This window comes from Ictalurus furcatus, chromosome 5 (assembly GCF_023375685.1).
Source record: "Ictalurus furcatus strain D&B chromosome 5, Billie_1.0, whole genome shotgun sequence".
NCBI lineage: Eukaryota > Metazoa > Chordata > Actinopteri > Siluriformes > Ictaluridae > Ictalurus > Ictalurus furcatus.
The window spans coordinates 4,624,364-4,636,863 of record NC_071259.1 but is presented as its reverse complement, the minus strand read 5'-3'; the positions used below and the strand labels follow the sequence as shown (position 1 = coordinate 4,636,863).

General features: G+C 37.9%; 2 protein-coding genes and 2 long non-coding RNA genes across 5 annotated transcripts in view; 2 read left to right on the top strand and 2 right to left on the bottom strand.

The window, feature by feature from the left end:
- LOC128607463 (uncharacterized) overlaps window positions 1–4,204 on the top strand; it is a 5,740-nt gene extending 1,536 nt beyond the window's left edge. The window contains exons 1-3 of the long non-coding RNA XR_008385874.1: window positions 1–1,502; window positions 3,200–3,360; window positions 4,069–4,204. The exon at window positions 1–1,502 is cut by the window's left edge and continues 1,536 nt beyond it. This is a non-coding gene — a long non-coding RNA (uncharacterized LOC128607463). The remainder of the gene's footprint in view (window positions 1,503–3,199; window positions 3,361–4,068) is intronic.
- LOC128607458 (carbonic anhydrase 4-like) overlaps window positions 1–6,593 on the bottom strand; it is an 8,880-nt gene extending 2,287 nt beyond the window's left edge. For both annotated transcript variants that reach the window (XM_053624330.1, XM_053624329.1), the window contains exons 1-6: window positions 6,067–6,593; window positions 5,152–5,325; window positions 4,421–4,566; window positions 4,131–4,223; window positions 3,408–3,474; window positions 3,187–3,341 (exon numbers count right to left, since the gene is read on the bottom strand). In XM_053624330.1, the coding sequence (XP_053480305.1) occupies window positions 3,187–3,341; window positions 3,408–3,474; window positions 4,131–4,223; window positions 4,421–4,566; window positions 5,152–5,305 (615 nt within the window). In that variant the 5' untranslated portion in view covers window positions 5,306–5,325; window positions 6,067–6,593. The remainder of the gene's footprint in view (window positions 1–3,186; window positions 3,342–3,407; window positions 3,475–4,130; window positions 4,224–4,420; window positions 4,567–5,151; window positions 5,326–6,066) is intronic.
- The window catches only part of LOC128607457 (carbonic anhydrase 4-like), a 21,596-nt gene continuing 15,166 nt past the window's right edge, over window positions 6,071–12,500 (bottom strand). The window contains exons 4-7 of the mRNA XM_053624327.1: window positions 12,456–12,500; window positions 11,733–11,799; window positions 11,512–11,666; window positions 6,071–6,798 (exon numbers count right to left, since the gene is read on the bottom strand). The exon at window positions 12,456–12,500 is cut by the window's right edge and continues 48 nt beyond it. Coding sequence (XP_053480302.1) covers window positions 6,607–6,798; window positions 11,512–11,666; window positions 11,733–11,799; window positions 12,456–12,500 — 459 coding nt within the window. The 3' untranslated portion in view covers window positions 6,071–6,606. The remainder of the gene's footprint in view (window positions 6,799–11,511; window positions 11,667–11,732; window positions 11,800–12,455) is intronic.
- LOC128607462 (uncharacterized) overlaps window positions 7,558–12,500 on the top strand; it is a 4,972-nt gene continuing 29 nt past the window's right edge. The window contains exons 1-3 of the long non-coding RNA XR_008385873.1: window positions 7,558–9,827; window positions 11,525–11,685; window positions 12,394–12,500. The exon at window positions 12,394–12,500 is cut by the window's right edge and continues 29 nt beyond it. This is a non-coding gene — a long non-coding RNA (uncharacterized LOC128607462). The remainder of the gene's footprint in view (window positions 9,828–11,524; window positions 11,686–12,393) is intronic.

Sequence of the window (12,500 nt, the reverse complement as noted above, 5' to 3'; positions counted from 1 at the left end):
ACATCGACACGGACCAGAATCTCACAGGAACGTCTCCAACATCTGGTGGAATCCGTTACATGAAGAATTGAGTGCAAATTCTTCATGTAACGGCCCTACCCAGTATTACTATAGTGTTCCTAATAAAATGCTCAGTGAATGTATAATACACGTGACAGGATATGCTTCAGCTCATTTATTTCTAATAATAACCAACACATTATTCAAATTTGTTTTAAATAAATAAATAAATAGATAAATAAATAAATAGCAACACACCTGAATTAAAATAAACTGAAAACTGTCAGATAAATAATTACGTTTTCCTAAATACTGGACAAGAAATTCGTGAACATGTCTAATGTGTTTTATACTGTAGGTCTTTATAGAGAGAGAGAGAGAGAGAGAGAGAGAGAGAGAGAGAGGGCGGGGGCGGGATCTTGGGCCTGATTTCATTGCTAAAATATAAAAGTAACGGTATCGGCGGCACCGCACCATAATTCAATGTCTAATATTTTAAAAACCGAAGCTTTTAGAGGCAGAAACGGAGCAGAAACGATTGAGACTATTTTGCCGACGTTTTGCGCTGGGTGCGGGGTCCACTTCACCCAGATCAGAACCGTCCCAGGCCCACTTCACGCAGACCAGAGCCGACCCATGCTGGTAGTCATGAGCTGTTTTAAAAAGGAAAGCAGTGCTGTTAATACCAAAAAACACAATAGCCTAACTAGGGCAGATACTTACGGAAATAAAGGGAGTTGACGTTTAAACTAAATGAACGATGGATATGAACCGTAATGCTAAATCGCACCGCGTTCATTACCGCTAATGCTAACGAGGAGTTTTCAGCAGTTCTGCACCATTCTGTAGTGGGGGGTGTATGACGTGGTTAAAACGTCACCCTTATTAACTACGTGTCCAATGGGCTCGCTCCCTGCCACATATATAAATGGTCGTTAAGGCCTTTCCGAAGCGTCATGGTTGAAAGCTCGCCCTGCCCCGTTTTGGTATTATTATTAGTGTTTTTTAATTTAATTTTAGTATTATTATTATTATTATTATAATAATTATTTATTTATTTATTTATTATAAATTATTTTTTATTTTTTTCTCTTTTTTCCTGCCAAGCTACTGCCCACACTCCAGTCCAGTAAGTGGCGGTAATGCACCTTTAGTGGTTTGCTAACCGCCATTAAAAACAAAAAGAAGAAGTACCAAGTCAATCGGGATTAAACTTCGGTTTGTTTACTTGCGCCGGCTGTAGATATTTTCTCCAGTTTTGTGTCGATTTTAACTCATTATTATTATTATTTTTTTTTTTTTTAAATATAAGCTTCTGACCGGCATAAGAATAAATTCAGTTAAATTTCGGTTTTGGAAATGAGCTAGGTTGCTAATTAGTCGCAAAGTTGTAGTTCTAGTTAAAGTGAATTGTGGCCTATGCTAACGACCGCTGGCTACACGTGCAAGTCAAGTCAAGTAGCTCATTATTAAAAACTAAAACCGGATGAAAACAGAGCATGGTGAGTAAAATATTTCATATCAGTTCGCTTTAGTGACTGGTAATTAAATCATTTTCTAGCTTATACTATACAGTTTTGATACAAATCGTTCTATCCTGTCTTATGGGGGGGCAAGAGCACCCTAAGGGGTGGCACCTCCTCGTTTTATAGAAGGAAAAGTTGCATTGGTATGAGATCTGATTTGTTTGTTGTTTTAACGATTACATAACGGCATTACAGTATTTACTTCCTAGTTGTCTCTTCAAAATACCTACACTACTATCACTGGTCAGACTTGGTAAAGCTTATTTCAAGGTTGGCAGCTGCCAATCTTGAGACCACGCCCCTTTTTTGATCCCCCCGGGGCCCAGTTGTTCAAAAAGTATGATCCGGATTTGAAAATCCCATGTTTTGCTATCCAGGATCAAATAATCCATCTTACTTTTGTGACGGTTTTTCAAAGCAGCATTGGATTGGATCATATCACCCTGATCCAGATACAAACCTTTCAAGATTACCAAATCCGGATTACTAGTGCTCTAAACCGGACTACATGTAGGCTACTAGCTATGTAAAGAACAACAGGTAGATTAACCAACATGGGGTCATGTTAAGTGTTTTTATTTGAAGAGACAGAAAACAGCACAGTAAAACAATACAAACAAACCAATCTACATTATTCACAGATACATTGTGGAAATTTTGAACACATGTTTTAAATCATAAGAAGTCTACATTTCCAATAATTAACGAAATAAGGACGTTCAGATTTCTTCGTATGTGGAGAGCAATAAGGGACGCAATTATTAGAAACTACTTTTGACTGGTTCATTTCTGACGATCGAGTCATTGTAATTAATATACAGTGACAAATGACAGTTAAAATTAAATATATTTGTTTGATATTGACTGTTTGGGGGATTATTTATGGGGACAAAATCTTTTTTTCTTTTCTACTTTACTGTACTGAAAGGATTCATTGGGAGCCTAATGTCTACTTTATCTACATTATGACTGTAACGGTTAAACAAATCAAGTGCAAAGTATAAATAAATGTATATACTACATGATACAAACGTTGTACTATTTGACCAGTTTGAAAGTTTTATTCCATTTTGTTCCGGATATATCCTCAGTGAATCCACCCTTCTGCTGGGATCAGGATAATCCTGAGTTTTTGGATAACGGGTATCCCAATCCTGCTGAAAAGTTTTGAACACCACATACTGAAGGTTTGATCAAAAGCAAGATTGGATTACATGATCTAATCTGATTTCAGAATCCTTTTTTTTTCTCCTGAACAACCCATCTTCAAGATTTGATCTGATAGCCGAAATCCGATCAGATAATTCTGAACAACTGGGCCCAGGCAATGGGGCGCACAGACTGACAGTGATGTAAATCTACCACTGCTTTCAGTTTGTAAATGTGAAAAGCGGAAGAAAACATAACCACGAGAAGGAGAAAACACTGTACAACTGAAAGTGTCTGACACTTGAGTGCGTCCTGACTTTTAACACGCTCGTCTCTTCTCCCATTATATATCAATATATAATATTAACTCTGCTTTGATGGAAGGTATTGCCTAGCTAAATATAAACTTTTGTATTAGTTTTCAATAACGAATGCAAAGTAAAGACATTCCTTGCTGCTAGTTGTCTGTGTGTATCTTATTTTTGGGCTTGCTTTGTTTGTGCTTGTTTACCTGCTTTCTGGAGATGAAGATGGGCTTCTCAAACACAATCCAAGTCACCGTCTGGCGGCAGGGCGGAGTTGTCTGGCCTCCGTGATACTGATAGAATGTATCATCCTCAGGAAGGAGGTGCGACAATGCCGGAGGACTCACACTTACTGAATCCCCTGGAAAACAAAACGAGAAGTGGGTGGACTGTACAACGTGAACGTTTATAACGCTTTTCAATTTACCTGGGTATGGGACGTTGAGCACCGCATGGGCTATGGCTTTAAAAGCTTGATTCTCCTCAGAGGCAATCTGAAAACAAAGCAAACATGTGCACGCTATCATTTCATAAACATTCGGTTCAAGCTTTCTGATCACCATAACAGAAACGTAAAGCCCCAGGAGAAGTTAAACTGTGACTGCACAATGTTTGAATAATGGCTGGTTTTTCAATGCCTACATTTACTTCACCAGAATATCTCCCCTTTTTGATGAAGCGGGAGGGGCTAATCATGCGTAAAGCTGAATAACCTTCATTCATGCCAGTGATAAGGCCAATGCTGCTAATCTGTCTGTCTAGCCATGTCTGTCTGTCGCTGCCATTTTGTCTGTGCCTCCCTGACTGTGCCTTTTGTTATCTGTCTGTCTGTGTATGCCTGCCTGCTGTCTTTATGTGTTCAGGCTGCCTTGGATTTTTGGACCAAGTGCTCATTTGAATAGTAAGCCACGCCCACATAGTGCTAATCTGATCAACAAGTTCAAAACATCGCTGCGTGTTTAATATAGCATTAAGTTGGCACCTTACTAATATTTGTAATGTTTTACATCATACTCTCAAGGACTTTAACCAGTGTGCCTCAACTAAATGTTTAAGTGTTTAGGAAATGTTTTTTTTTCCCTATTCAGGACCAGTGAATGTTGTTCCTTCTCTCAGTCCCATGATAAATAGTAAAAGATCACGACGTTACATCAATGAAGACTCCCATCATAAGCAGGCCTGACTGCACTACAGAAGCAGCTTCCACGTCAGCGAATCCAGGAGCGACACCCACAATCTGCATCTAACAACCCACACACACACACACACACACACACACACACACACACACACACACAAACGCGTGACAATTTATTTATAACATCAATAACATAAGTGATTATCTGGAAAACTGAATTAATGTGCATTCAAGTGGATGAGAACACAACCCCTGTGTATGTGTGTGTGCACGTGCGTATGTATGTGCGTGTGTGTGTGCACCTCCATAGGGAACCTGCGAGCATCAAATTTATGCTCTGATCCGTTGGTCGTATTCGAACCCCAGTGGAATCTCATCTCTACGATTCGGTAATTATGCTTTATACCGCCACCTTTTACAGTCATGCCTGCTTGAAACTTCACAACAACTAAACACACACACACACACACAAAATTTAATTTGTAGCAAAATTCTGTGAAAAGTAAGTAAAATAAATGTTACAATATAAGCAGTACAATTTGTTAACACTTAGTGAGCATTAATATGATAATACTATTATACACATATATATTAGAAACATCAAATTATAAGATAAAAAATATAAAAGTACTACTAAAATACTACTGTAATAATCTAAAGTAATAAAACATAGAATCACTTGTTGAAGGTTTACATTTTTTATGGTTTGTTCAGTAAGGCCTTAGACTGTCTGACTTTCAGAAATGTTTGATGACTATTTTTTCAACCTTTTTTTTTTAAATGATAGTTTATTTGATTGATTCTTTAATGTAATTGCTTAAATTAATTCTATACTTTACTTGTTACTTAAATTCTTTCAATTCTTTATTTAAATTCTTGTTTCTGTTGTTGCCCTTTGAGCACAGCGTCCTACTTTAAATGCTATTTACTTCACGCCACCTTCACTTTTTTTTACGTCACTTAGCTTTACCATGACTATCACCTAGCATAGCCACTGTGTTATGATGTCACTATTACGGTCAGTGGTGTGTACCAGTGTCCCGGACATTGACTACAGTCCAAGACTTCTGAGGCACATCGAAGCTTTGCAGCTCCAGAGGATCGATGGAGTTGTTCTTAATAACACCACGTTGCAGGTTGATGGGAGAGTGTAGCCCCGATTCTTTGGCGATGCAGGTAGGAAACATTTTCACCCAGTTATATGGACCTGTCATATAAAACCAGTCATTTAAGGAATATGAAATATAAACAAAGTGGGCCAACACCAACCCATAAATTAAGACAAATGAAACTAATCATTTAATTACGACAAAAGAAATGGTGGTGTAAACGGAGGACGGACCTGTCTGTCTGCGTGTAGCTGTAATCTGTAAACAAATACCTCCGCTGATGGAAGATGTATCGCTCGCTTATTATTATAGACATTATATATTATTAAATATTTTTACAGGCATTGAAGTGAGTCAAAATAACTTCCAACTTCTGCATTTCAGCCTTTACCTTAAAAATTCAATGCATCCACTGTTAATGTTAGGGTTACAACACGCACTACGTCAAGCAGTTGGCATACCTTATGTCACTAAAACACTAGAGGTAAATACCAGGAAAAGAAAGCTGAAATTATGATCTCTTCATCGTCTCATGTTCATTTTTTGCGCTCAAACAAAAATGTCTTCGGTGAATATCGAAAACTGCCTTGCAGTTCCAATACTTTCGGAGAGGACTGTACACACGAAAGTATGAAGAAAATCAGCATTTCCGAAACACTCTGAATATTTTAATTTGATTAGGCTTACTCAAACATTTACACACAACTTTACTAAAAGATTAAAAGAGGCCCAATATTGGTATCGTCAGTAAAGGTCATGTGACTTTGTATATGTTTCTGTAGTTATTTATTACTGTTTTTTTTTTTTTTGAAAAAAAAGGAAAAGTTGTTGGGACTTACTACAGGAGTCTTCTGTGTAGCAGTAATTAAGGTGTGGAACTGCGAGACAAAGAGGACAGATAGGGTTAGCAGACAAAACAGCAAATTATTACAGATTAAGATTTTTTTTTTTTTCAGTTACACAAAACGTCAGCTAATAATGACTTACTTTGTTTGAGGTTACTGGTTTTTTTTTTTTGTTTGTCATTTTACCCCTTTACATAAACATGACAACTTTCTATACAGGTTTGAGAGGTAGTTTTTAAAAAAAAAAAAAAAAAAAAAAAAAAAAAACACAGGCATGAGAAACAACTAAATATTTTAGATTTACGACGTACTGTGGTACTTGAAAGTTTGTGGACTCTTTAGCATTTTCTATGTATCTGCATAAATATGTAATATTGGCTCATCTTAATAAATAAATGACCAAGTATAATATTTTTGTCGCATTTGTTTAACTGGGTTCTCGTTATCTACTTTTAGGACTTGTGTCAAAATCTGCTGATGTTTTAGGTCATATTTATGCAGAAATGTAGGAACATTTTTAGGGTTCACAAACTTTCAAGCAAAAAGTGAGTGAAGAGAATTCAACAGCACGTAAAAGCAGGTATAAATATTTCTTTCAGATCCCACTGTTGGGCAATCAACCAAAATTATGTACCGTACAAACCTGTGAGGGGCAAAGCACTGACTGTACTTAGCATTAGGACAGATATTAGAGCAGACATCCAGGACTGCATACTTCACCTGTTCCTGCAAAAATAAAAATAATAATAATAATAATAATAATAAAAATCAACAACAGGAACAGATATACTAGTAATTTTACACTGATAATGGAATTACACACACAAAAGATTAAATTACAAATCAACATGCAACTTAATACGGTAACAGATTTCCAGCAGATTTGTAATTTTATCTGAATATCGTGGGAAAAATTTATTTTTGAAATGATCCAAATGAAAGTTACTTTCATCGCAAAAGAGGACTTTAGACCACTGAGCAACAGTCCAGTTCTTTTGAAAGTCTCAGGAAACCTTCCCAGGAAACCTCAGGTGTTTTGAGTTAATTAACTGATTAGAGCGACATCAGGTTGACATTTCTGTATTATAAATTCTTTATTCTAATATTCTGAGGTACTGGATTTTTGATTTCCATCAGCTGTAAGCCCGTAATCATCGAGATTAAAACAAAACAAAACAAAAAAACGTTTGAAATATTTCACTTTATGTTGTAATGACTCTAGAATATATTAAAGTTCCACTTTTTTAATTAAATTACGAGGGGGAAAAAAACCCTAACTTTTCCACGATATTCAAATTTTTTGAGATGCACCTGTACATCCGTAACATTAATACTTTTCAAAATTTAACATGTTGTTTTTTCATGTATGGTGACTCAATAAAATAAATGGATAACACTTGTAATATTAAACATATGCTGTAGTAGATACGGGGCGCATGGTGGCTTAGTGGTTAGCACGTTTCCCCTCACGCCTACAGGGTCGGGGGTGTGATTCCCACTGTGGCCCTGTGTGTGGAGTTTGCATGTCCAAAGACATGCATGGTAGGCTGATTGTCGTGTCTAAAGTGTCCGTAGTGTATGAATGGGTGTGTGAGTGTGTATGTGAGTGTGTTCCCTGCGATGGATTGGCACCCTGTCCAGGATGTACCCCGTCTTGTGCCCTATGCTCCCTGGGATAGGCCCCAAGACCCTGAAGAAGTAGTAAGCGGTAGAAGATGGATGGATGGATGGATGGATGTAGTAGATACTACTCAACCACACATACACTCACTGAACACTATTTACGTACACCTACTAATTCATGCAATTACGTGGCATCAGTGCAATGCCCATCATCATACAGATACGGGCCAGCAGCTTCAGGTAACGTTCACGTCAACCATCAGAATGGAGGAAAAAATATGATCTCAGGTTATTCTGACCATGGTGTGATTGCTGGTGCCAGACAGGCTGGTCTGAGTATTTCTACAACTGCTGATCTCCTGGGATTTTCACACACAACAGTCTCTAGAGTTTACGTAAAATGGTGCAATAAAGAAGCAGTAGTTCTGTGGATGAAAACGCAAAGGAGAATAGCCAGACTGGTTCGAACAGACAGAAATGATACAGCAACTCGGATAAACACTGTATAATTGTAGTGAGCAGAAAACCATCTCAGAATGCACAACAGGTCAAACCTTGAGGCAGATGGGCTACAACAGCAGACCAAATAGCCTGGTCTGATGAATGAAAAATCTGCAGGATCGCGTGATGCAGGCACATCGACACGGACCAGAATCTCACAGGAACGTCTCCAACATCTGGTGGAATCCGTTACATGAAGAATTGAGTGCAAATTCTTCATGTAACGGCCCTACCCAGTATTACTATAGTGTTCCTAATAAAATGCTCAGTGAATGTATAATACACGTGACAGGATATGCTTCAGCTCATTTATTTCTAATAATAACCAACACATTATTCAAATTTGTTTTAAATAAATAAATAAATAGATAAATAAATAAATAGCAACACACCTGAATTAAAATAAACTGAAAACTGTCAGATAAATAATTACGTTTTCCTAAATACTGGACAAGAAATTCGTGAACATGTCTAATGTGTTTTATACTGTAGGTCTTTATAGAGAGAGAGAGAGAGAGAGAGAGAGAGAGAGAGGGCGGGGGCGGGATCTTGGGCCTGATTTCATTGCTAAAATATAAAAGTAACGGTATCGGCGGCACCGCACCATAATTCAATGTCTAATATTTTAAAAACCGAAGCTTTTAGAGGCAGAAACGGAGCAGAAACGATTGAGACTATTTTGCCGACGTTTTGCGCTGGGTGCGGGGTCCACTTCACCCAGATCAGAACCGTCCCAGGCCCACTTCACGCAGACCAGAGCCGACCCATGCTGGTAGTCATGAGCTGTTTTAAAAAGGAAAGCAGTGCTGTTAATACCAAAAAACACAATAGCCTAACTAGGGCAGATACTTACGGAAATAAAGGGAGTTGACGTTTAAACTAAATGAACGATGGATATGAACCGTAATGCTAAATCGCACCGCGTTCATTACCGCTAATGCTAACGAGGAGTTTTCAGCAGTTCTGCACCATTCTGTAGTGGGGGGTGTATGACGTGGTTAAAACGTCACCCTTATTAACTACGTGTCCAATGGGCTCGCTCCCTGCCACATATATAAATGGTCGTTAAGGCCTTTCCGAAGCGTCATGGTTGAAAGCTCGCCCTGCCCCGTTTTGGTATTATTATTAGTGTTTTTTAATTTAATTTTAGTATTAGTATTATTATTATTATAATAATTATTTATTTATTTATTTATTATAAATTATTATTTATTTTTTTCTCTTTTTTCCTGCCAAGCTACTGCCCACACTCCAGTCCAGTAAGTGGCGGTAATGCACCTTTAGTGGTTTGCTAACCGCCATTAAAAACAAAAAGAAGAAGTACCAAGTCAATCGGGATTAAACTTCGGTTTGTTTACTTGCGCCGGCTGTAGATATTTTCTCCAGTTTTGTGTCGATTTTAACTCATTATTATTATTATTATTTTTTTTTTTAATATAAGCTTCTGACCGGCATAAGAATAAATTCAGTTAAATTTCGGTTTTGGAAATGAGCTAGGTTGCTAATTAGTCGCAAAGTTGTAGTTCTAGTTAAAGTGAATTGTGGCCTATGCTAACGACCGCTGGCTACACGTGCAAGTCAAGTCAAGTAGCTCATTATTAAAAACTAAAACCGGATGAAAACAGAGCATGGTGAGTAAAATATTTCATATCAGTTCGCTTTAGTGACTGGTAATTAAATCATTTTCTAGCTTATACTATACAGTTTTGATACAAATCGTTCTATCCTGTCTTATGGGGGGGCAAGAGCACCCTAAGGGGTGGCACCTCCTCGTTTTATAGAAGGAAAAGTTGCATTGGTATGAGATCTGATTTGTTTGTTGTTTTAACGATTACATAACGGCATTACAGTATTTACTTCCTAGTTGTCTCCTCAAAATACCTACACTACTATCACTGGTCAGACTTGGTAAAGCTTATTTCAAGGTTGGCAGCTGCCAATCTTGAGACCACGCCCCTTTTTTGATCCCCCCGGGGCCCAGTTGTTCAAAAAGTATGATCCGGATTTGAAAATCCCATGTTTTGCTATCCAGGATCAAATAATCCATCTTACTTTTGTGACGGTTTTTCAAAGCAGCATTGGATTGGATCATATCAACCTGATCCAGATACAAACCTTTCAAGATTACCAAATCCGGATTACTAGTGCTCTAAACCGGACTACATGTAGGCTACTAGCTATGTAAAGAACAACAGGTAGATTAACCAACATGGGGTCATGTTAAGTGTTTTTATTTGAAGAGACAGAAAACAGCACAGTAAAACAATACAAACAAACCAATCTACATTATTCACAGATACATTGTGGAAATTTTGAACACATGTTTTAAATCATAAGAAGTCTACATTTCCAATAATTAACGAAATAAGGACGTTCAGATTTCTTCGTATGTGGAGAGCAATAAGGGACGCAATTATTAGAAACTACTTTTGACTGGTTCATTTCTGACGATCGAGTCATTGTAATTAATATACAGTGACAAATGACAGTTAAAATTAAATATATTTGTTTGATATTGACTGTTTGGGGGATTATTTATGGGGACAAAATCTTTTTTTCTTTTCTACTTTACTGTACTGAAAGGATTCATTGGGAGCCTAATGTCTACTTTATCTACATTATGACTGTAACGGTTAAACAAATCAAGTGCAAAGTATAAATAAATGTATATACTACATGATACAAACGTTGTACTATTTGACCAGTTTGAAAGTTTTATTCCATTTTGTTCCGGATATATCCTCAGTGAATCCACCCTTCTGCTGGGATCAGGATAATCCTGAGTTTTTGGATAACGGGTATCCCAATCCTGCTGAAAAGTTTTGAACACCACATACTGAAGGTTTGATCAAAAGCAAGATTGGATTACATGATCTAATCTGATTTCAGAATCCTTTTTTTTTCTCCTGAACAACCCATCTTCAAGATTTGATCTGATAGCCGAAATCCGATCAGATAATTCTGAACAACTGGGCCCAGGCAATGGGGCGCACAGACTGACAGTGATGTAAATCTACCACTGCTTTCAGTTTGTAAATGTGAAAAGCGGAAGAAAACATAACCACGAGAAGGAGAAAACACTGTACAACTGAAAGTGTCTGACACTTGAGTGCGTCCTGACTTTTAACACGCTCGTCTCTTCTCCCATTATATATCAATATATAATATTAACTCTGCTTTGATGGAAGGTATTGCCTAGCTAAATATAAACTTTTGTATTAGTTTTCAATAACGAATGCAAAGTAAAGACATTCCTTGCTGCTAGTTGTCTGTGTGTATCTTATTTTTGGGCTTGCTTTGTTTGTGCTTGTTTACCTGCTTTCTGGAGATGAAGATGGGCTTCTCAAACACAATCCAAGTCACCGTCTGGCGGCAGGGCGGAGTTGTCTGGCCTCCGTGATACTGATAGAATGTATCATCCTCAGGAAGGAGGTGCGACAATGCCGGAGGACTCACACTTACTGAATCCCCTGGAAAACAAAACGAGAAGTGGGTGGACTGTACAACGTGAACGTTTATAACGCTTTTCAATTTACCTGGGTATGGGACGTTGAGCACCGCATGGGCTATGGCTTTAAAAGCTTGATTCTCCTCAGAGGCAATCTGAAAACAAAGCAAACATGTGCACGCTATCATTTCATAAACATTCGGTTCAAGCTTTCTGATCACCATAACAGAAACGTAAAGCCCCAGGAGAAGTTAAACTGTGACTGCACAATGTTTGAATAATGGCTGGTTTTTCAATGCCTACATTTACTTCACCAGAATATCTCCCCTTTTTGATGAAGCGGGAGGGGCTAATCATGCGTAAAGCTGAATAACCTTCATTCATGCCAGTGATAAGGCCAATGCTGCTAATCTGTCTGTCTAGCCATGTCTGTCTGTCGCTGCCATTTTGTCTGTGCCTCCCTGACTGTGCCTTTTGTTATCTGTCTGTCTGTGTATGCCTGCCTGCTGTCTTTATGTGTTCAGGCTGCCTTGGATTTTTGGACCAAGTGCTCATTTGAATAGTAAGCCACGCCCACATAGTGCTAATCTGATCAACAAGTTCAAAACATCGCTGCGTGTTTAATATAGCATTAAGTTGGCACCTTACTAATATTTGTAATGTTTTACATCATACTCTCAAGGACTTTAACCAGTGTGCCTCAACTAAATGTTTAAGTGTTTAGGAAATGTTTTTTTTTCCCTATTCAGGACCAGTGAATGTTGTTCCTTCTCTCAGTCCCATGATAAATAGTAAAAGATCACGACGTTACATCAATGAAGACTCCCATCATAAGCAGGCCTGACTGCACTACAGA